This window comes from Aspergillus sclerotioniger (assembly GCF_003184525.1).
Source record: "Aspergillus sclerotioniger CBS 115572 chromosome Unknown BO94scaffold_24, whole genome shotgun sequence".
NCBI lineage: Eukaryota > Fungi > Ascomycota > Eurotiomycetes > Eurotiales > Aspergillaceae > Aspergillus > Aspergillus sclerotioniger.
This window is the reverse complement of record NW_020291014.1, coordinates 423,656-444,707: the sequence shown is the minus strand read 5'-3', so window position 1 is coordinate 444,707 and position 21,052 is coordinate 423,656. Positions and strand designations below refer to the sequence as shown.

The 21,052-nt window shown below is 51.4% G+C and overlaps 7 protein-coding genes across 7 annotated transcripts; 3 read left to right on the top strand and 4 right to left on the bottom strand.

Annotated features, from left to right (window-relative positions):
- Window positions 1-45: 45 nt before the first annotated feature.
- Window positions 46-604, bottom strand: BO94DRAFT_181241 (uncharacterized protein). The gene has a single exon (XM_025605976.1). The coding sequence runs from the start codon at window positions 488-490 to the stop codon at window positions 143-145; it is 348 nt and encodes a 115-aa protein (XP_025464844.1). The 5' UTR covers window positions 491-604; the 3' UTR covers window positions 46-142.
- Window positions 605-2,698: 2,094 nt separating this feature from the next.
- On the bottom strand, window positions 2,699-5,520 carry BO94DRAFT_537724 (ENTH domain protein). The gene is made up of 5 exons (XM_025612340.1): window positions 5,068-5,520; window positions 4,760-4,997; window positions 4,513-4,703; window positions 4,349-4,460; window positions 2,699-4,294 (listed from the first exon to the last, which is right to left on the bottom strand). The coding sequence occupies exons 1-5, from the start codon at window positions 5,113-5,115 to the stop codon at window positions 3,036-3,038; spliced, it is 1,848 nt and encodes a 615-aa protein (XP_025464843.1). The 5' UTR covers window positions 5,116-5,520; the 3' UTR covers window positions 2,699-3,035.
- Window positions 5,521-6,383: 863 nt separating this feature from the next.
- BO94DRAFT_180611 (uncharacterized protein) lies at window positions 6,384-9,045 on the top strand. Its single transcript, XM_025605974.1, has 3 exons — window positions 6,384-7,152; window positions 7,203-7,364; window positions 7,417-9,045. Exons 1-3 carry the CDS (start codon window positions 6,733-6,735, stop codon window positions 8,851-8,853), a joined length of 2,019 nt encoding a protein of 672 aa, XP_025464842.1. The 5' UTR covers window positions 6,384-6,732; the 3' UTR covers window positions 8,854-9,045.
- A 10-nt stretch (window positions 9,046-9,055) lies between these two features.
- BO94DRAFT_522297 (40S ribosomal protein uS17) lies at window positions 9,056-10,421 on the bottom strand (the record flags this gene model as incomplete). The annotated part of the gene is made up of 3 exons (XM_025610176.1): window positions 9,056-9,528; window positions 9,688-9,926; window positions 10,247-10,421. 3 exons carry the CDS (start codon window positions 10,419-10,421, stop codon window positions 9,460-9,462), a joined length of 483 nt encoding a protein of 160 aa, XP_025464841.1. The 3' UTR covers window positions 9,056-9,459.
- A 295-nt stretch (window positions 10,422-10,716) lies between these two features.
- Window positions 10,717-15,847, top strand: BO94DRAFT_537721 (kinetochore-microtubule binding complex subunit SPC105). Its single transcript, XM_025612339.1, has 4 exons — window positions 10,717-11,061; window positions 11,133-11,490; window positions 11,544-14,179; window positions 14,237-15,847. The coding sequence occupies exons 1-4, from the start codon at window positions 10,819-10,821 to the stop codon at window positions 15,590-15,592; spliced, it is 4,593 nt and encodes a 1,530-aa protein (XP_025464840.1). The 5' UTR covers window positions 10,717-10,818; the 3' UTR covers window positions 15,593-15,847.
- On the bottom strand, window positions 15,834-19,402 carry BO94DRAFT_180223 (transcription factor domain-containing protein). The gene is made up of 6 exons (XM_025605972.1): window positions 19,118-19,402; window positions 18,930-19,063; window positions 18,437-18,873; window positions 17,702-18,374; window positions 17,087-17,638; window positions 15,834-17,032 (listed from the first exon to the last, which is right to left on the bottom strand). Exons 1-6 carry the CDS (start codon window positions 19,241-19,243, stop codon window positions 16,036-16,038), a joined length of 2,919 nt encoding a protein of 972 aa, XP_025464839.1. The 5' UTR covers window positions 19,244-19,402; the 3' UTR covers window positions 15,834-16,035.
- Window positions 19,342-20,099, top strand: BO94DRAFT_180291 (uncharacterized protein). Its single transcript, XM_025605973.1, has 3 exons — window positions 19,342-19,672; window positions 19,747-19,975; window positions 20,046-20,099. The coding sequence occupies exons 1-2, from the start codon at window positions 19,373-19,375 to the stop codon at window positions 19,783-19,785; spliced, it is 339 nt and encodes a 112-aa protein (XP_025464838.1). The 5' UTR covers window positions 19,342-19,372; the 3' UTR covers window positions 19,786-19,975; window positions 20,046-20,099.
- The last annotated feature ends 953 nt before the right edge of the window (window positions 20,100-21,052 follow it).

Genomic DNA, 21,052 nt, shown 5'->3' with positions numbered 1-21,052 from the left:
GTGGACTGGCAAGTCCAATTGGGCCTGGCAAATGGAGTCCAGGGAAAAAAGAAAAAAAGAAATGGTCGAGGAGATTTAAATCCTGTGCCTTGTTTTTTTCCCTATTTTTCCCCCGTTCCTTTCCCCTTATTTTTTCTCCGTTCTAATTTTCTGTTGTCTGGACGCGTAGCCAATGATCGTGTTGTTTGGCGACCAACGATACCGGAACTAACAGCTGCAGGCACAGATACGCAACCAACCACCGCCAACGATTCGACCTCCAATGCTTCAATCCAATGCGACAAGATCTTGCCCGTCCACCGCTAGTGTTGTTGGTCACGGTGACAACAAGAACCATCCTCCCCCATAATGGAGTCCAACACAATGGCACAGAAAGACACGAGGGAAGGTCCAGATCTCGGATGTTGCAGCAGCCGGTGTCCGGGTGGAGCAGCAACTTAAAATTCCTCGATGGGAATTGGAGGTCGGAAGCATGAGTAATACCTCCCATTACGAGTGTCAGCACACAATTACATGCTTCAACGGTTGAGATGTTCTTATGAATCCAGCCAGCTACATAAATTCGAGGAACTAGATCCTCTGACCGATACTACCGTCACTCTTCAGTATCCAGACCCCTCACCCAGGTACCTCCCAGGTGCCTCCCCGACACCACCTCCCAGTCAACCCCGTACATCGGATCCTCTGGCACATACAGAAAACCGCGTTAGTTGGAAGTTAAAATCCAGCCCAAGACCACCAGGAGACATCCGAAAACCATAACGGGCTCCACCTTTCCGATCGGACCAGATCGGACAAATATTCCCTCTTGGTCCGTCTGGACGTTCTCCTTGCGCGGCCGAATATGATGTATCTCCCAACACTCACGACCTCGGGCGTTTCTTCTTCTTCCATTCATCCCAGGAAGCAAGAGATATATTAATATCTTTTAATGCCTAACCCCCCGGCAATCCAATCAAAATCATATCAAAAATCCAGGGCTGACACTTTTTCCGGACTTCCCAACAAGCAGGCACGCCGTCCGTCGGGGAGGAACTAAAATCGAGCCAAGACGGTTTGATCCACCGCCATTGCTGCGATTGACCGCAACGGTTGGGCACGTCAATCTATGATGTCCGTCCCCTGTACGACATACTAGGGTTTTTCGATTGTTTGTGAGATTTGTTATTGTCTCTAGCTGAACTTAATCGGTTCCATATAGGCTTTTTCTTGGTGTTTGACTCATTACTTGGCTCACAGACCAATGTCTACGGAACACGGAACCTTCCTAGTGATCCCTGGTAAGCAAACCAACATACGAAGTACTCGGTCTAAAACCACGCACACCACACCTGCACCTTACCTGCTACCTTTCTTGCAGAGATCGCCCACTGCAGGGATAGTTGCCCTGCTCCCGTGACTGTACTTATGCACACGAGTCAGTTGATATGCACATGCCGCGTTGCACAGAGTTACATCGGGGGTAGCCTAAACTTGACCGCAACATGGGCGGTGGTTATGTACAAATCGGTCATCCTGCATGCCTCTATATCAGCTACTAGTAGATAGTACTCCATCGCCACGACCAGACCGTCTAGAACTCCAGATATGGTCTGAACTCCGCACACTAAACCATACCAATTTTATGCTCGCTGTACCAGTGTCCAGACTCCAAGCACATAACTACCAAGCAACTAGCCAATTCCGAGATCCCTACTCCGTATACTCCCCTACTAAAGTGAGACAAAAATTTACGAGAAACTCGGAAATATGCACGCGACAACCGACAACTGACAAGAGCCCTGACGGCTGTCATATCCGTTGTGGGCTACGAGAACCAATCGCTTGAATTATTGGAATGGGCACGGATATACGGCCATACCACAATTGCTAGGGCAAACTAACAGTGCCCGGTGCGGTGCCCGGTGGCCACTCCATCCTTCCAACGGAGTAGATAGGCATCTACGAAAATTCCAACACACATCTCGATTCCTGCTACATACCTAGGTAGACTAGAGATACACATCCAGAAGTGGATACCCTCCTTCATCACCAACCATCTAAATCCAACATCCACCTCGGCACGGAGTATAGGTAGTAAGTAGTGTGGTTCAACGGTTCAACCATCCCCAAGCAACTCCATTCCTCGTATCTTGATACGAACATACGTATACGCAGTAGAGGTATGTAGGACACTGTAACGCCCTTCCAAACTCTATCTCCCACATAGTCTAGCCCGCCCATCTACCTACCTCCCACCTATCTACTCTACTCCATACACTACCTAGAATTCTGAAAGTTGAAACACCCCCATCAGTATCTCTAATACCTCTTACTAACACCTGTCGGAACAAGCCGATAAGAGAGTGGTCCACTATGCGTGAATCAACCAAACAGATCACAGAACCATTCTCAACTCATAACAACACTAATGTTGACAAGGGGATAGATGGACGGACGGATAACGGGTGTCGGAGGTTCGAGTGATACTTGGTCCGGCATACCGGGATGAAAAGTTCCGTGCGTAATGCATGGGTGGATGGGTCTGGTCACGGACACGTACCTATATATTGGTTGCTGGGTACGGAGTATCTACTGATGGGGCATACTAGGTACTAGTACCTAGGTCCTACTTTTTTAGTGGGGATGGATGGAGGGAGGTATCTCGGACGAGGCTGTGAGGTGAGGTGACGAGGTCACCGTGGTTGTGGGTTGGAGGAGGGGAGTTCCCGATCCCTTGCCGATGGCGGCGGTCATGCGGTCTGGCCGGTCCAGGTCTCCCTTACAGGTACGGAGTACGGACAACTTTCTACGGACTACGGAGTACCGGCTTGTTAATCTGCTACTACAATTCTTGCTATATGTCCCTGTCCACCCTGTCACTAAATATTGCCTGCTATCGCTACATGGTCGACGGTCGAGCCCGCGCTGCGAGCCCGCCATTATGCTTTCATAACACAATAAACCAAATGCAAGTCGATAATAATGAGTATTAAGGGAAAGGAAAAATAGGTAGGTCTACCACTATACCAGTGCCGCTGCAGCGTTCTACAACGTTATGATAGCCCCGGTCGCGGGAATATCGGCACTGTGTCCAGTTGCTCCAAGCCTCCCATCGTACCTTGTTGACCGCTGGCTTGCCATCCTTGGCCTGTCTGCTGGTTCACAAAGGCACTTTGGCGGAAGGGATTCGTACTACCTGTAGGGTTTGGTCGGAGCGGTGCAGCTGCAGGAGGTTGCAACCCCTGCGACTGCGGTGGGGGGACAGAGGAAGCTCGAGCAAAAGGATTGGTTCCTGTTCGTTGAGCTTGGAGCGGCGCCGGCTGTTGCGGCACTTGCGGCTGCACCTGCGTCTGCGGGAAGGCTTGGGGAACACCGGCGTCGAACTGTGGGTTGGCCGTCGATAGGCGTCGTGCGAATGGGTTCGTATTTTGGCGGTTGATGGGGGCGGCAGGCATGGCCGATCCGGTCGGCGTGCTCATTAACATCGACTGCCTGAATGGGTTGGTTGACTGCGGTTGCAACTGCTGCTGCGCCATTGGCATCGGTTGCTGTTGTTGTTGGAATGCGCTAACATCATGTTGTGGGATGGGAGCGAGGTTGGTTTGGAATCCGTATGTCTGGGGCTGCGCCGAATAGCCGCCAAATCCTGCCCCTGTGTGGTTAGGCTGAAGGGGTTGGGGTGCTTGTTGCTGCTGCTGTCCAAACTGTTGGTTGTTTTGCGGCGCAAATTGCGTCCCAAAAGCTGCTTGCTGATCAAACCCGGTCGCTTGGGGCTGTTGGAAGCCCGTTGGCTGCGCGTAGAAAGCTGGCTGCTGCGGTGGAAAGCCGGTTTGCTGGAACTGCATCGCCTGGGGTTGCTGCTGCATTTGTGCCTGTTGAAACTGGTTGGGCTGGGCCATCGGCTGCTGGTTTTGTTCAATTGTATCGAAGAAGTCGATGAGATCTGGTGCAGCGGACTTCTGGGGATTCGGTTGTGTTTGAGGTCGAGCGGGCGTCGGATTCGAGTTGCTAACAAACCGATCTCCTGTCGCGTTCTTGGCCACAGGCGTAGGTGCTCCGCCACTCTTTCCTTCCTTTCGTGCCAGATATTCTCGCCGGCGGAGGTTGAAGTCCGGATCGTTGAGGTCGTCCTCCAGGAGTCGCGTCAAATCTGTAGAAGCATGTTTAAGCTTAGGTATTTCCAATCGTGTTGCAGATTGGAAATGCCTAGCAACTCCTAGGAACTTCACCACTTCCTCCGTCTGGGCGGTGAATGTCTTGTATATTTCCAATGCGCGTTCGCTGTCGGGTCGTGACATTTCGAAGTAATGCTCTGTCCGCAATCTAATAAGAACATGCCGCAGCTTGGCTTAGACAGGGCACCTACCCAGGACGTTTATTGTTCCTTCGTTCATGACCGAGTAGAGGGTCAAAAGATCCAAAGTCAGTAGGCGAAACGCGGTTAACGAGATTTCGTTCTCGACGTCGTCAGTAAGAAGCTAGAGTGGGTCAGCCACGACTGTCGTGATAGTAAAGGAAGGGAAAACACACGTCACACTTGAGCAGTGCGTGGATCTGGTGTTGAACTATTTCTGTTTCCCTCAGCAGACCCTTTTCAACCGTCAACCTTCTCATCCGACCCTGCCCGCTTCGTACGAAGTCGGTCTTTGTGTCCTCGAATGCTCTTGCGCGCGCAATGAGATAGTCGGAATATCTCCGGATATTATGGCCTTGCGACTGTACTATACCATCCATACGTCAGCGGTCGCCCTAATCGGTTCCAGATACCGCCGCCCACCTTCTGAAAATCCGCTGATCGCCAGTCTCCTAGGGTTCTCCGCCATATACTGTAAGGTGGCATCCAACTGCCCCTCCCTTATCATCAGGTGGACAACAATTAGAGCTTTGAAAACAATTGTCCATGTTGAATCGCGAAGCCGAAGCTGCAGGGTCCGGAAGATCTCTGCCACACCTGCCTCGCCTGTATGGGTCGCAACAAGGATATGTTCAATATATTTGGATTTGGGGGCGGCGAGCTGTTGATGAAACCGGGCCGTCAGCAATTGCGCAAGTCACCCCTGAAAAGCTGCGTGGCCTTGTACAGACCTTTATCTTGGTGGCTCCCTTCACCGACTTCTCGAAATTGTGAGACATGGTCAAGAATGGCTGTCCTCCGCTACAACGATTGGTTGGAAACAGAAATCAGGGGAGTGCGGTCGCGGAGTGGATTCAAGATGGAGGGGTTGAAAACGATAACCGGATCGATCGAGGATGAGAGAGGACAATAACTATAGTCGTGTTCTGATTGCTCTGCCCACACCAATGCCAAGAATAATCATGATGCGTCAAGTTTCCATGTCGCGAAACTGATCGATTCTTACGCAGGCTGTCAATAGTGGAGTGGGACGGGTCGAGGTGCCGACTTTAAGGAGAGTCGGAACGTTCGGTAATGACAGGGACGATCTGCCAGCGATTTCCCTGGAGAGAGGGTTGGAGGTCAAGGATTGAGTCGGGCACCCGAACAGGAGGGGAGAAACTGGGTGAATATGAGTCGAGGAGAGAGCTGCAGGCCGTCGGGGTGTTGGACTTCCAAGCGGCGTCGCAGTGGAGCGCCTTGTGTTGCACCCTAGGCTAGGAACCGCCTAGTGTGGTTTGGGTCGGCGCGATGATGTTATCCGATGAACTATAGTAGTCCTTCTCCAGCAGGTTAATTAGTGCCATGTGCATTCTACGGGGGAAAGTAAATGGAGAAAATCTGGATTTGGAATTATCACTTCATTTCCATCTCTTAGATCAAGTTTATCTGCCTGGATGTTGCAAGTCCTGGTCCTGAATCTAATGTTTCCACGGAAGGTCTTCTCACATGACCATGGTTATATATTTATTGTTACTATCCTTCCTCGCAGCCACTTCATCAAACACGCTGGAAGTATCAGAAGCAATACACACCACGGCTTTAATCATGGGGCTATTATCTCCAGCAACATTGCCAGTGGCCCACTTGTGGATACTCCAAAGATTGAGATTCCTGCCATTCATTGTTCCCCAACCCATATCCATTGGTGGTATTAATGCCGTGGACTTCCTCTTCCAACTACTTCTGCAAATTCCTATACCATCACGTTTCAGTGGAACTAAGCGCACACATCCCGCACAAAAATAGTATTATTTCCTACTCACCTTCCTACTCACTTTCCTGTGTCGACCCCTGGCTTTTACTGAAGCGTCTAGGATATTGACACCATGGACTTCCTCATCCAGCTTGCTCTGCAAATTTCTATACTATCATACTCCTCTCAGTAGAACTGAGCTCAAAATCTCATCCAAATAGAGCATTAATTACTACCTACTCACTCTCTTACTTAATTTCTCTTGATCATCCTACTCACCCTTTTCCTCACCTTTCTACTCACCATTCTGCTCACCATTCTACTCATCTTCCTGCTCATCCTCCTGTTCATCTTCCTGCTCATCTTCCTGCTCATCTTCCTGCTCATCTTCCTGCTCATCTTCCTGCTCATCTTCCTGCTCATCTTCCTGCTCATCTTCCTGCTCATCTTCCTGCTCATCTTCCTGCTCATCTTCCTGCTCATCTTCCTGCTCATCTTCCTGCTCATCTTCCTGCTCATCTTCCTGCTCATCTTTCTGCCTCGACCCCCCTGACTGGCTTCTGATCCAAAGCTTCCGTGTCAATCATCCTCATCCGATTCTATCCTTTTACGCATTGCACAAACAGCCCATGATCTCATTCTGCGATACCCGTTCATCGTCATGGGGTCCCCCATTGGCCTAAGCTACAAAATCCCGGTCCCAAAGAACAGATGGAGCTGGGAACAGAGGACTTTCCTCTGCTGCCTCCATGAATACTTCCGGAGAGACCGTAAAGTATTCAAAGACATTTTTAACCACGTTTTCGAATCACAAGTGAAAGAATGTGGACTAGTCGATGGAATCTCTTGGAGGGCGCTTGATTCTCAATGGCGGGAATTGGAGAGATTTTCATATCCGGAGTGGAGAGAGGTTCATCAAGCTTCACTCAGCGGGAACAGGCGTTGGCGTCCTATACTTGCACAGATAAAGAGGGCTGCAAGAGATCTCGGGCTTCACGTAGTCCAGAAGTATATCGATGAAAATTATACTCCTAGCTTTCGGCCAACTCCAACCCCGCCAGCTAACGTTCGGGATGCGCAGGCAAGTTTCGCATATAGGAAGAAGGAAACATGTTCACTGACCCACTCTAGAGCCCGAGTAACTCCGTGATACAGAGCCTTGAGGGAATGGTTGCTAGGGGCGAACAAGAGCAGCCAGAGTCAGAACTCATTGGTCCTACTCAAAACAACGCCAGCTTATGCAACGGCGGTGGCAAAGTATGCCTCTGGTGCGCGCAAGAACAAGCCACCAATGTACGGACTATCTGTGACCTGGGATCAAGACATGAACTAACAACGGCCTTAGGAAGAAATATCGGAACAGACGAGTTCGTCCAGGACTAAATCGAGTAATTCAGTGCCCCCGCTTCTTTACCGGTGGTCTAATATCGACAGCCAAGGCGTTAACTCGAAGAAGTTATTTCTGGCTGGTCTATTTGCAGATGGCCGCGAATATTTCTCCCCAGAAGATATTTCCTCGGAGGAGTTTTCTCAATACTTTTTGATACATGCCTACATCGAGGAAAAGCCAACACCATTCATATCAACATTTACATCAATGCTGTCCCCAGTACACAGAGCACTTCGGGGAAAAGAAGGCGCTATTATATCGATCATCGACACCAAAAAGCTAGACACTGCGTTATTTTCCGCACATGATAATTACAGAACACGTAACCTGCGCATCCGAGGTTATAATGGCGGAGGTGAGTGGTTGGTATGGGGAAGGATCCCCTCCGCTGCCATAATATGTGCTGTGAAAATAAGTACGATACAACAGCTAGCAGCGCAGCATTTTGAGATTGGAAAGTTACTCCAGCTTGCAAAGATAGCCTCTCATAAGTTCAACAGGAAGAAGCTGCATGAAGATCTAGCTAGAGGAGCTGGAAACCTCGACCGCGCCTCAGGTTTTGCGATAGGGAAATTCCTAGTATCTATTGGTCTTCCGTTGAAATTTAGAAAGGATGTCAGCGAAGGCTTAGTTCGTTCTTGGAGAGTGAAGAGAACAGGATCATGGGATACTTTCTACGAGGGATTGGATGCTGGCTATGGCCTCAATTCTAGACCATTTTCTGCCAGATCTAATGAAGCCGGGAGTCCGGAGCCTGTGTCTTATGAAAGTTCAGATGAAGATTCAGTCACTGAGTGTGGAGACGCAAGTGATGGCGAACTCGAGGCTTTGGCTGCCAGCTCCCCTTGCCCAAGGGGTCGCGGACAGACTGAAGATCATATCTATAACCAAACCCTCGAAAATACCCCAGAACAGAATTCTCACTCGAATCCCCACTGGTCCCCTCGGAAAAGCACAGGGCCAGATTCTGAATTGGCATTTAACGGAATCGCCGAGCCAGGAAACGACGACCTATTTGTTCAGCCCGGCTTTGACCAATCAGCAGAGCAAATGAGCGACTGGCCTGACGAGGATGAAGCCCAGGAACTGCTATCACTAACCACACCCTCATTCCGTCCGCTCATCGAGTTGTTCAACCCAGACACTGGTGGATGGGTTCAAGAACAGGCAGAGTTAAGACGGAATTTAGACGGTCAACCATCTAGCATGCAATCGGTTTCATTTCATGATATGCTGGGAATCCGTGGCATGTCTGATATTGAAAGCGACATACTATTCGACATTGAGAGGTGTTCCACTACAAGCATGTCTCGTGAGTCGTCAGAGGACATCATACCGCAGCATCGGTTCGCCGAAGATCGAGAACGCCGAAGACTCTGGCTTCAGAAGTGAACTCGCTCTTCCCATACTCCACTTTGTACGCCAGATGTGCACCACACCAATTCTATTCGCCCTCCAGACACTTATTGTCATGACATGGACGCTAAGATCGGTCCGTGAGATTAGTGGTGGTGGATGCGCATGTGTGGGGGATGCTTATCTGTGGGAGGCGATTTAGAATGGTACATATGGACGTGCACTAGAAGTATTTCAGGGGCTGGTGGCATATGTACATAAAAATATATTCAATGTAGTCGAATCAAAGTGACCTACTGACAATGCCGAAGGTTGGCGCCAAGTCAAGCACTGACTCGCGTTGATAGTAAATGATAGGGAATTATACGACCAGACTAGGATCCAAGACGCGGACGGTGACTTGATTTGCAAGGCCAACTTCAAAACTAGCATGTTCCCCGTGTTTTCCTCGAGACCTTGTACGGTGAAGTCTATGTGGGAGAATCAAAATAAATTTTTCATTGGATATTCCTTCCACAAGGGTACCTGGGACATGAAATCGTGAAACAATCCCAACCCGTAAACTATTCCGTTTATGTCCAGTCACGCCGCTGCCCTAGGTTTATCTTCCTCGCGAAAACACACCCTTCTTCATCGACACGCTTAGAACTTGGAGAAAGCCTTGACGGCCTTGCCGGTACGGGGAAGGACGCGGAGGACGTTGAAGCGGACCTGAAAGCGGTATGTTAGCACATCCGACCTATACTTATGCGAGTCATGCGGGGAATATATTCGGTAGCGCCTGGTGCCATGCTCATTCTCTTTCAAGTTGAAAGACATGTATTCGCCACCCAGCGATACCGAAGATAATCCCAAGGACGGTTCACATACAGTCTTGCTCAGAGGGCGGCACTGGCCGACGGTGACCCAGTCACCTTCCTCAACACGGAAAGCGGGAGAGACGTGGGCGGCAAGGTTCTTGTGTCTCTTCTCGTAACGGTTGTACTTGGGGACGTAGTGGAGGTATTCACGGCGGATGACGATGGTACGGTGCATCTTGGTGGAGACGACACGGCCGGTCAGGATACGGCCACGGATGGAAACGAGACCGGTGAAGGGGCACTTCTTGTCTGTTCGATATCAGTGATCTGTAATCCACCTAGCTATGGATACCACGACTGATCTTCCGGAGCCTTGAAGAGATGAGAATAACCGAGATCCGCGATATGTCCAATGTCTTCCAGCTCCGCTCACAAAATCCTTTCTCTTGTCGCATTCCATCCCGATCATTTGCACCAAGTAGTTGCATCATATCGTAGACTTATGCTGGCGCTCTCCATGCACCACGCGGCGGATTCTCATCTCCAAAAAGCCCTGAAAGATTCCCAGCCGGTCCCGCAAAATTCGGAAGTCGATAACCCCGCAAAAATTCAACATAGGTCGTGCATACCGATGTAGCTGCCCTCAATGGCGGCCTTGGGGGTACGGAAACCGAGACCGACATCCTTGTACCATCTGCGGCCGGTGCCAACCTTCTTGCTCTTCGCCTGAGACTTGGGGTTGACGAAGATGTGAGGCTGCTTCTGGAACGCACGTTCCGACTGGACGGTCAACTCGGTCGCCATTGTTGCGAGAATTCAGTCCGACGAGGAAGCGAAGTCGAGCTGGGTGATAAATTCGTCGCGAAGGGTGGGTGTCGGGGGCCTGCGGTGGTCGACGTCGATGTTGGAGAAGATTTATTCGAGGATGGCGGATATTCGTCCTGTGAGTGTGCGATGGGGGCGCTAGCCTCCTTTGGGACTCGGCTAGGGCTATCCGTTTTGGTTTGTTTACATCCCCCGATCACATGAGCGGCGGCCGGGTGACGCGCGGAGCGGCGGGTCGAGGCCATCATTGACGGATCTTCTCGCCCCATCATGTTATGATTGTTGTTGTTGTCGTGGTTGTTGCTCGAACCCTTGCCCGGAGGTTTTTTACGCTTCACCTTCTCCTCGTCTATGTCCTCCCCTTCTTATTTAACCCATGGCGTCCCGAAGTGACTCCGCGGGGTCTTCCCGCCCCCGATCTCGTCGCTCTATCGCCCATGTCCCTCGATCGCAGTTGACCTCTGCTCTTGAAAAGGAAAATGCGACCACAAGCATTAGCTCATCTCAACCCATCGGGGAGCGCCCGAAGCTTGCAGGGAAAGACAAGAAGTCTCGCAGTAAGAGTCTGGGACCTGGTGGTCTAGATGCGCTCCAGGATTCAAATGGCAATCGACGCAAGGTAGCCCCCCACTCTGCCTTTCGATATCCTTATCCGTCTTTCATACTAAGAAGCAACCCGTCGCGTTGAAGTCTACTGCAGCCTTTCCTCTCAAGTCGATCCTGAAACCCACGGTTCCCGTCTCTCCCGTGCGCAACATCCCCACGTTTGAGGAAACACGCAGACGAACGCCCGCGCGCGGACCATCCCACAATGACGGCACCGGTGAAGGTCAAGATCAGGGCAAAGAGGGCCTGCTGATTGACTTCGACACCCCGGCGCAACCTTCCGCCTCTAATGGCGATGACCGGGCCAATCCTTTCGACAGCTTCAATGCCGAGTCAATTCGTGATGAGATGGCCGCCGTAAGAGAGCGAGAAGAGAAGGAACAGCGAGAGCGAGAGCGAAAGATGATCCTTCAACAAAGAGAGGCGCGCCGGAAATCGATGGGTACGTGGCCGTGGCCTTTTTGATTTTAGCATTAGGCTGACCGATTGCGACAGCAAACCGCCGTGTATCATTTGCCCCCGAAGCAACATTGCACACGTGGAATGTGGTGGAGATACCTGACGACTCGACCTCTTCGTCTACTTCCAACTCAACAAGGCGTGCATCTTCCCTGGCAAACCAGACGCCTCAGAACCAAGCTGGGCCGACCGATCCTCCTTCTTCCCCCGATCTGGACGCAGAATCAGACATTGGCTTTTCACCCGTTCAGTATCCGGATCTACAGCAGCTTCAAAATCGCTCAATGTCTTCGCAGGAAATGTCTTCGAGCCCATTTAGTGGGAGCTCGGCGGACGGCAGTGAAGACACTGGGTTACAAGGCATGCAGGACGATATCGACGATGACGATGACGATGACGATAATTCATCAACTTCTGGTTTCGACGGCGAGAGTACTGCGATGAGTATGGATGACATGTCGGTTCATTCTGCAGTAACAGCACGATCAGATGGGTCTGAGACCAGCTCCAGTGCTCGGTTGAATGAAGCTCTACGGCAAGCAGCTCGGGAAGCAGGCACACGCGGGATTGAAGAAGATGACGACGGTGATATGTCGATGGAAATCGCCGATCAGGAGATCACTGGTGCCTTTCAACCGTGGATCAAGAAGGGAGAACGCCAAAGTTTCGACTGGGAAGATATCAGCGCCCGGCATGACCAAGAAAACGTTCAACCTTCAGAGTCCGTGGCCGGTCAACCGGCCGTTGCGGATGCGCCAAGCGACAACGAGGATGAGGACCTCAGTATGGATGTAACCAATGCGATTGGACGCATTTTGCCTGGTCAGCGAAGTCGTCGTCAGAGCACACTCCGTCGCAAGTCTACTAGCGAAGAGACCATCTACGACGAACAAACAATGGAGCTAACCAATGTTATCGGAGGTATTGCGCAACCGATTTCTCCTGCCAGATCTATGGGAGCCGACAGCAACGCCGACGAAGATGAAGGGATGACCATGGAGTTCACGTCAGTCGTGGGTGGTGTTTTGAGCAAACCATTTACGGCCAATGAAGCCGACAAGAACGACCACGACCAAGCAGAATCCTTCACACCAATCACCAAACCACGAAGTTTATCTGAGTGGGACAATGAGGATGACATGGACGACGGCATGGATATGGAGATCACTGGAGCTATTGGTGGCATACTTCCCGCAGCCGAAGAGCACGATGAACCAGAGAACGATGAACCAATGGATGAGGACCAAACTGAGGGTATGGAAGTCACGGCCGCGGTGGGTAAGATTCTATCTCGAGCAGAACCCCAAGGTAGAGATGAAGCCGAAGAAGCAATGGAAGTTGAACCAGATGCAGCTCGCCAGGATAGCTCGCCTTTCCAGGAGTCCGCTCGGCAGTCGCCTGCAAAATCACCGGCTTCTTTCCATGTTGCAGCTGTTGCTTCAGAAAGTGGGAGCCCTAGTCTGGCGAGTGTGAGATCCAGACGTACAAGGTATAGCTTAAGCCATGCCGCCTCAAGCACACCGATTTCGCATACACCGGAGCTATCTCCAAACAAGGATTCATTATCTCCTCCAAAGCAGTCGACGCCGCAGGTCAGCGGTCTTTCGCCACCTGCTACTACATTGCCGAACTCTACGGATCTCAAAAGTCCATCGCCCGAGAACCTCTCGCAGCCGGAGCCTCCAGTGCCCACAAGCGAAAGAAGATCCCCAAGGCGCAAAAGCCTTTTCGGGAATGCTGCTACAGGAGAATCCGCTCCCCTGTTTGTCCTGCAACCCCATGGAAAGAGGCGGTCCTCTGGTCTTGGGATCGATAGAGAAGGGCTTGGGTCACCCAAGGTGGCTGCTATGCTTGACAAACGTCGGTCGATTGGTGAAGAGGTACCACAATTCGTCCCCCAGGAACAGCCAAAACAGGGCGTGCGCTTTGAAGATCCCGTGAAACTCCAGGAGGAGGTCGAGAGAGAACGCGAAGAGGAGGAGAATCGGGAGGATGGGCATATCCCACCCCCCAATCTAGACCCCACGGCTAACCTGAAAGACATGATCTCAAGCCTTACACCGAAAAAGAATAAGTTGCGTGGTAGGAAGAGCTTGCATGTTGGTGCCGCTCGTGGCGTCCTCGGTAAACGGCCCGTGGAGCTGGATATAGACGATGAAGACGTCGATAACACACCTAAGCGCCTGAGGGGCCGTGTGGACGTGAGTCCGGTGAAGAATATCAGGCTTCCTGCACCACCGTCCAAGGATGAAACAGTTGGCCGCGCCGCTCGCTCTCCTCTCAAGCTTTTCAGTGGATCTCCGTTGAAGATGAGCACTACTCCTAGCCAGGAATCCAAAGGCAGCTCTTTGGCAATCAGTCCGGCGAAAATTGGATTGGAGTCCTCGAAGTCACCATTGGGCGTCGAATCAACGGAAGAACAGGAACCTGTTGTTGAAGATTCGGGCCCCGAATCGGAACCCATACAGTTGCAGGATTTCCTAAACATGACCAACATTCACTTCATGGAGCTCACAACAACAAAGAGGCGGCACACAACTGCACCTGACAGCGCCACCAAACGAGCAATGAGACTTTCGACCGAAAGTCAGGCCAACTCAAGCGCTTCTAGCTTTGAAGCCTGTGTGGCAGCTGGGTTCTGCACCGTACCCATGCTCGAGCTATATCAGCATGTAGGCTTCTGCTCTTCTATTTTATTCATTCTTGTTGTCTAACTAACGACTGTCCAGTCTTGTCGGGAACTGAAATCCTACATTTCTGAAGGCAGACAGATCATTCGATCCATTGAAACCGAAACTTTTGCCGACAATCCGCCACTGTTCCGTGAATACATGACGGCTCCTCCCGACATCCGTCTGCTGATGGACAACCAATTCCGCAATGTCAAGACCCACGCTAGACTTCTCAGCAAAGCCACGTGGTACGAGTGGCGCATGAAGCTTCTAGAGGGTTTGAAAGACGGACTTGACCGGCATGTGCAGGAAATGAAGGCGGACGGTGATCTTCTGTCGAAACATGAAACCCTTCTCGGCGATGTCGTTCCCGCCCTCGTTGAAAAGCATTCTACCCTTGAGGAAGAAGCCACAAGACTACAACAGCTCGCAGACGAAATGGAAAACTGTGACCAAGATGAACTGCACAGTGCAAGAGAGAAGCTCGTTGACATAGAAGCGGAGATCGAGGAAAGGAAGAGACAACTCCAGGAGATGCAAGACGAACTCAAAGACAAGACAGACACCATCGAGTCTGGCACCAAGCTCAAAGCAGAATACACAGCCCAGATCCAGGAAGCGGAAAGAATCAAGGAAGAATGCCGAGGCTGGAGCGCCAAAGAGATCAGCGAGCTGAAAGAATCCGTCCGCAACCTTGAGCGCCAGACAGGCTGGGGCATCATCTCAGCGACCTCCACGGAGGAATCCCCCGCAGGCCCAACAGTGACCATGACCTACCGCAGCCAGCTCCAACTCACCTTCCACCCGGCCTCATTCCACACCACGAGCGATACCCAGACTCCACCCCCGGAGCTGAAATACGTCCCTACAAACGACAGCAAACGCCCCATCCCGACCCCCCAGCTCTCACCAATCTCCCTCCTCGTCCTCAAATCCCTCCAAAACCACATCACAACCACCCAGCCCTCCACCATCACCCCCAAACAACTCCTCCACTTCATCTCCCAAGCCTGGGACCTCACCCTCAAACTGGAAGAAGAAGCCCGCATGCTCGAATTCTGCGGCGTGACCAAGCTCAAACTTCTCGACGTCGAAAACACCCCTTCCCTCCGGGCCCGGTGCACCCTTCTCGGCCCCATCACCAAGTCCTCCACCAAGCGCCGCATCGACGTCGACTTTGCCGTCAAAACACAAATCCTGCACAACCATGAACAACAGACCGGACAAATCGGCACTCTGGATATCCAGACTGATGTTCTCGCTAGTAAAGTCTACGGCTTTGGATCCGGTAACGAGGCGGGGATTTCGGAGACTGAGATGCGGAGTATCCTTGAAGTGGAAATACCTGATATTAAGCTGGGTGGTGGGGTTTGGAGTACGGCGGTTCGGAAACTTACTGGGGCGGTGTTTTAGTGGCGTGATCTGGTTGGTGGTCTTACTTACCTTGTTGTAAGGATTCATCGAGGGATAAGTGGGGGTTCTTTTTCGAATTCGTTCTGTAGTTATTTTTTAATTATCTATATGGGTGGGCTGGGGATGGTGTTTCGTTTGGTTGGTCGGCGATGGGTTCATGGGATGGAATGGGGGTTATTTCAATGCGTTCGGGTTGTTTACTAATAGTGCTGGTGTTGTACAACTGGAATAAATATCCTACGGTTTCTTTCATTACAATAGTCCATTTATCCATCCCTCCCTCCCTCCATCCATCCATCCATCCGAGAAGATATAGATAATTAGATATGTATGTAGTCAGTCGTCAGTCATGCTTGCAAGGTATGTGGTATGTGGTATGTAAATTTCTTGCCCCATTCATTTCAACAAATCAGCCTGGCTGGATAGGATAGGAAGGTGATTATTCAAGGCTGGAAGTTATAGGGATTCGAATACGTCGTCCCGTTCATCCACATTCCATTAAGTTGCATTTGCTGTCCCGTCCCGGTGTGCTGCTGATTGCGGGTCCGAGTTTGATTCGGATTCTGCGTTTGGGGCATGGGACCGCCATAGGCGAACTCCATGGGCGCTGGTGCCATTGCCATTGGTTGGGTGGGGAGTTGGGGCTGGTGTTGAGGTTGAGGCTGAGGTTGAAAGCCGTTACCGCCGGTTGTGCCCATTTGCTCTGGGAAGATGTAGTTCAGGTCGGGCCCGAAGAGGTTGCCTAGGGCTTGTGGTGTGATTTCCCAGTCTGCTGTTAAGGGGATTTGCCAGAGTTCGGGCTGAGAGAAGTTGAAGCCATCGCTGTTGACTGTTATCGGGAAGAAGGTGCTTTGAAGGTTGTAGGGGGTTGTTGACGTTGTTGTGGTATTGTAGGGTTGGGAGGGAGGAGGGGGTTGAGAGAGCGGCTGCGTGGGGATGGTTGTGGCAGGGAGGGAGAGGGTTGGTTCTGGTGTTGGACTGGGACTTAGGTTGTCGGGGATGACGTAGCCGGAGGAGTTGACCGGGGGGAGACCTTCGAGGTTTGGGATGTCGATGTTCATGGAGTAGACAGGGGATGACGAGGGTGGGTTTGAGTGGGACTTGTGATGGGTGGTTGTGTGAGAGGGGTTAGGGGATGTGGAACGCGTGGGTTTGGTGGAGGTGCTGTTTGTGCGAGACGCGCTGTGGCGTTTGGTTTCCGGCTTGACAGCCTTCTGGGTTCGCTCGAGGACAGCCCGGGCTACACGCTCGAAATTGGCACACATCTTCGTCATGAATCGCGCGTAGTGACAAGGCCCGTCGCCTGGGATGAGAGTTGCGAAGAACGTCGCCGCCATGTTAAGGGATTGTAGATCGTCTTTGGCTTTCTCGTCGTGTGGCTCTCGTAGAATACTCACGAAGATGTTCATCACTGCCAAAAAGATGTAGTACAATAGGGACCTGCGTGGTGTTAGTGACGAATACCGCCGCAGAGACTGATCTGGGTTTGCTCACCATATCCAGGCAATATCTCCCCATGGAAGGTTGTTGACTAGTCTCACTGTGTCTCGTGCGGCTTGGACACAAACCGCAGAAGATGCAGTTGCCTCTCGCATGATTAAATCGTGATCCATCGGAGGAGGGTCCCCTTTTGCGATGTAGTGCGCCGACGCGAACTGAATCATCAGAGGCAGACGATGGATCATAATCATGGTATTGTAATAGACGAATTGCAGTCCTGCCGAAGCAAATCCTATCAGGAAGTCCTCACCAGCACCTCTTTGCTTCATTCGAAATTCGAATGAATTGACGCGCTTCCATTCCTCAAGCTCTTCGTGTAATTCCCGAATGTTGTCGTAGATCTCCTCGGGCGCCTTGTTTTCTAAGGCTTTGGCCGAATACAGTTTGCTGAACACTCGACTCTTGATCAAGGTGAGCTGGCAAAGCTGGCGGAAAAACGAGCTGTCGCGAGCTTTCACAAAGGCATCCCCAGAGTTCTCGGCAGGGAAATCGACGTCAAAGTCTTCGTAATGCTGGGCCGGGGCGCTTCCTGATCGAACACATGAACTGTAAAGGGGCTCAGACTTAGCAATGTTCAGAGTATGGTTTTTGAGGCCTTCATTTGCTTACCTTTGGTCGAGGATATAGGCGATCCAGAATACCCTCCTTCGCTGCTCCTGCTCCACCGGGGTGAGGTAAGGTCTTGGAATGTCGCGATGTAGGCCCATCCGCTGGCAAATCCGCATGGCTGCCGTGATGATCGGTAATGCCGACTGGGTCCCGGAATTCCCACGAAGAAAGAATGCCATGCCTAGAAGGGCCTGCACGCTTAGGAGGTCAGTTCGTCGCAGAGAAAGCTCTGCGAAGACAGACATTGCGTTCTTATAGTAGAGCCACGCCCGTTCCCTATCTTTCTCTGACTTCTGGCAGTTGGAGAATCGGTACTCGTAAGCTAAAGAGAGAATGATATTGATGCTAGCCCACCGGGCAGCGTCATCGCACGTTTGTTGGGTGTATTGCCACTCCACGAGCTGCATGAATGTCGGCTCATGGTAAAGCGGAAATAGGCGGTTTACCGTGCGAAAATAATCGCGCAGCAGGGTAAAGACCTCTGCTCTCGGGGGCAGCGGCTTAAACACCTGTGAGGCAAACAGGTCATGGAATACCTCCGGTCGCCAGGCATCCCAGGCATTGTCTCGACTCGAATCGGAGAATACGACGCTGAGAGGCTTGGCTTCGCCCGTCTTGCTCTGAATCCACTCAAGTGCCTCCCGCGATAATATGGATAAGAAGGAGGACCGACCTAATGTTAGGTTAGCAACACGTCTGAAGTAGGAGACATAGGATATGGAATGGCTGGCGTACCGTAGTACCTCGAGTCCTCGCGGCTATCCATCTTGAACACGGGAGCATGGGTGTGAGCACAGACTTGCGATGTCGAGCACCCGCCTTCAGGGACACTGGATAAATTGCTCGGGCCAATGGACTGACGGGCGTCTGCTGCATCCGATCTATTACCCGCGTCTCCCCCGGTTGGCGCACGGAACTGGGGGTGATCAGAGTCCCTCGAGCCAGGCGAGGTCAAGACCGCAGAACTACGCCTACTAGAGACCTCACGGGGACTAAAATAGGGAGAGATCGACTCTTCCTCGGAGTCACTTCGGGAGTCGACCTTTTTATCTTCATCTTCCTCACTGGGCTCATCATCTAGGCTCATTAGGTCATCGCTAAAAAGACCGGCGGCTCTGAGGATGGACTCTGTCTGTCGAACTCGATTTTCCAGAGTTCTTACATAGTGCGTCCTGGGTGGTTTCTTTTAGCAACGTCTTCATTATCAAGGCGAGGAGTAGATGGGTACCTTTTCAGGTCTTCTCTTTTCTCTTTTCTCGAGGTGAATTTGCAGGCTGTATTGCGACGCAGACATTGTATACATGTTGCATTGGACCCTTCAACCTCGCATCTGATCTTTTTTTTGTAACATGCCTCACACGCCTGTCACAACAAGCTTTAGTGAGGTGCCCCCGAAAATGGGAAGGATGGGCTTACCAGTGGGTTGCGCCTGCGGATCCCTAGATCATGACCGTTGGAGGCCGCGCTCTTCTGGGGAATGAGAGGGTTATCTTGCACTCTCCAAGAGGGCGAGAATCCGGCAGCTAGTTTTGGGTTCTGCATGGCTTTGTATAAACCAAGCAGCTGGGTACTGTGACCATGAGTAAGGCAGGCCCATAGGGGGGCTTAGTGGACCGGATGGAGACGGCGAGCAACCAGTCGTGTTGTCGGTTATCCAAGCACTAGAAGGTCATGCCCAAGATTGATTGGCTGGAAGAAGCGAGGACACAAGACCTAGGGGGCAAAAACGAACAGGAAACTAAGAATTCAAGGCACTCCAACGGCACGAGCAATATACAGGAAGGCAGAGGTTCGGGAGCTGACGGCGCGCGAATGACAGCGCTACACGCGATGGATCGAGTATGGGAGAACCGGTCCCGCTTAGCGCTGGAGGGTCGAGCTGAGTGGCGTGCAGCTTATTTCCTCCGGATGGCACAGGAAAGGGGGAACGCCTTGGGGAAGTCCAACGCAACTGGGAAGACGGTTGAGAATGTAGGGACGACCTGTCAGATACTGAGCTCGTGAACAATCGCTCCCTTCTGCTAATATCCAGCAAACACGAGCAGATGACCAACGTCGGGCAAGAGTTTTCTTTTTTCCCTTGACGGCCAACCGAGGGTCATCGCCAAGATTATTAATGAGTCTCGAGCCTTTTGAGGCGCTCGGCGGTCGGCACTCGGTCGCTTCCGTATCCGGCGGGCTCGTAGCCTCGTAGGCGCCAAATGGCTCCATCTCAGTCGGTTCCAGCTAAGGATTCTATCTCCGACTCTTCCTACAGTGATTCTGTGTAAATTGGTACACCCTTTTGCAGTCTTCCTAAGTCAACTCGATCGGCTGATTCCATATGAGGAGCACCGTGGCGAAGCTGTCCTTGTAAAGTCAAGCGCTTTGACCTATGTCCGTGGTTTCTAGGCATTGAATCAATTGCCATAGCTCGAAGATCGCAATAATTATCCCCGTCAGCTAGCTCTATAAACCAACAATGCTTGTTTGCTTGCAGATGTCACGATTGCTTGCCTCTCATCGCTCTGATACTCACAGATACACAGTATAATTAGTTTCGGCCGGGCTGAATATTTCTCCTTTATGCCCTGGTAGCGTAACATTGACCTGCTTGGGGGCACTGATAAATTCAGATGTGTCTCTACCAATACGCGGTGCTGCTCCTCGACTCTGAAAGTATCCGGCAAGGTCCCTGCCCAAAGTCTGCGACATGGGAAACGTAGCATTTTTCGTTACGTCAGATAGACTCAAAGGGCCTCAGACTCTCATCGTTTTTGCTATCGCATCGCGGGAGGTACGAACGTCACTGAATTGAATGCTTCGAGATAACCAGTCACTCGGTCTCAAGTCCACCACGCCAGTTGGATATATACTTTTAAGTAGGAATAAAATCTATCTATTGCCAGAAGGCCACAATCAGTAGAAGCACACGATAGGGAATTGATGCAAGTGATCGTCTGGACTGGTGGCCTTACCATCTTTATAGCCGTTGCAGAGCCAAGGTTAAACTGAGGCCAGTGTCGGATCAGATAAAGCCCGCCTCGCATCTCATTCGGACCTTTTGTGAAGGAATGCACGATCTCCCCGCATTTTGTGGAAGATGCAGAGTGTTTTCCCCGATGAGCTGGAGTCGCCTAGTGTACCCAGTAGGACGCATCGAATCCTGACGCGTCATCCCAGACGTGGAATGACCGATAGCCGCATGCTTATCGGTTCAATAAGTGACCCGAAGCTTAGTGCAAGAGCCAATTCCGGTGGTAGTACGGAGTACAAAGTACACGATCAGCGTTCTGTTGTTCTTTTGGCCTCGACTGTCATGTCTCTGCTGTCAATGTAATGCTCGCCATCAGGAGATAACCATAGTCTTAG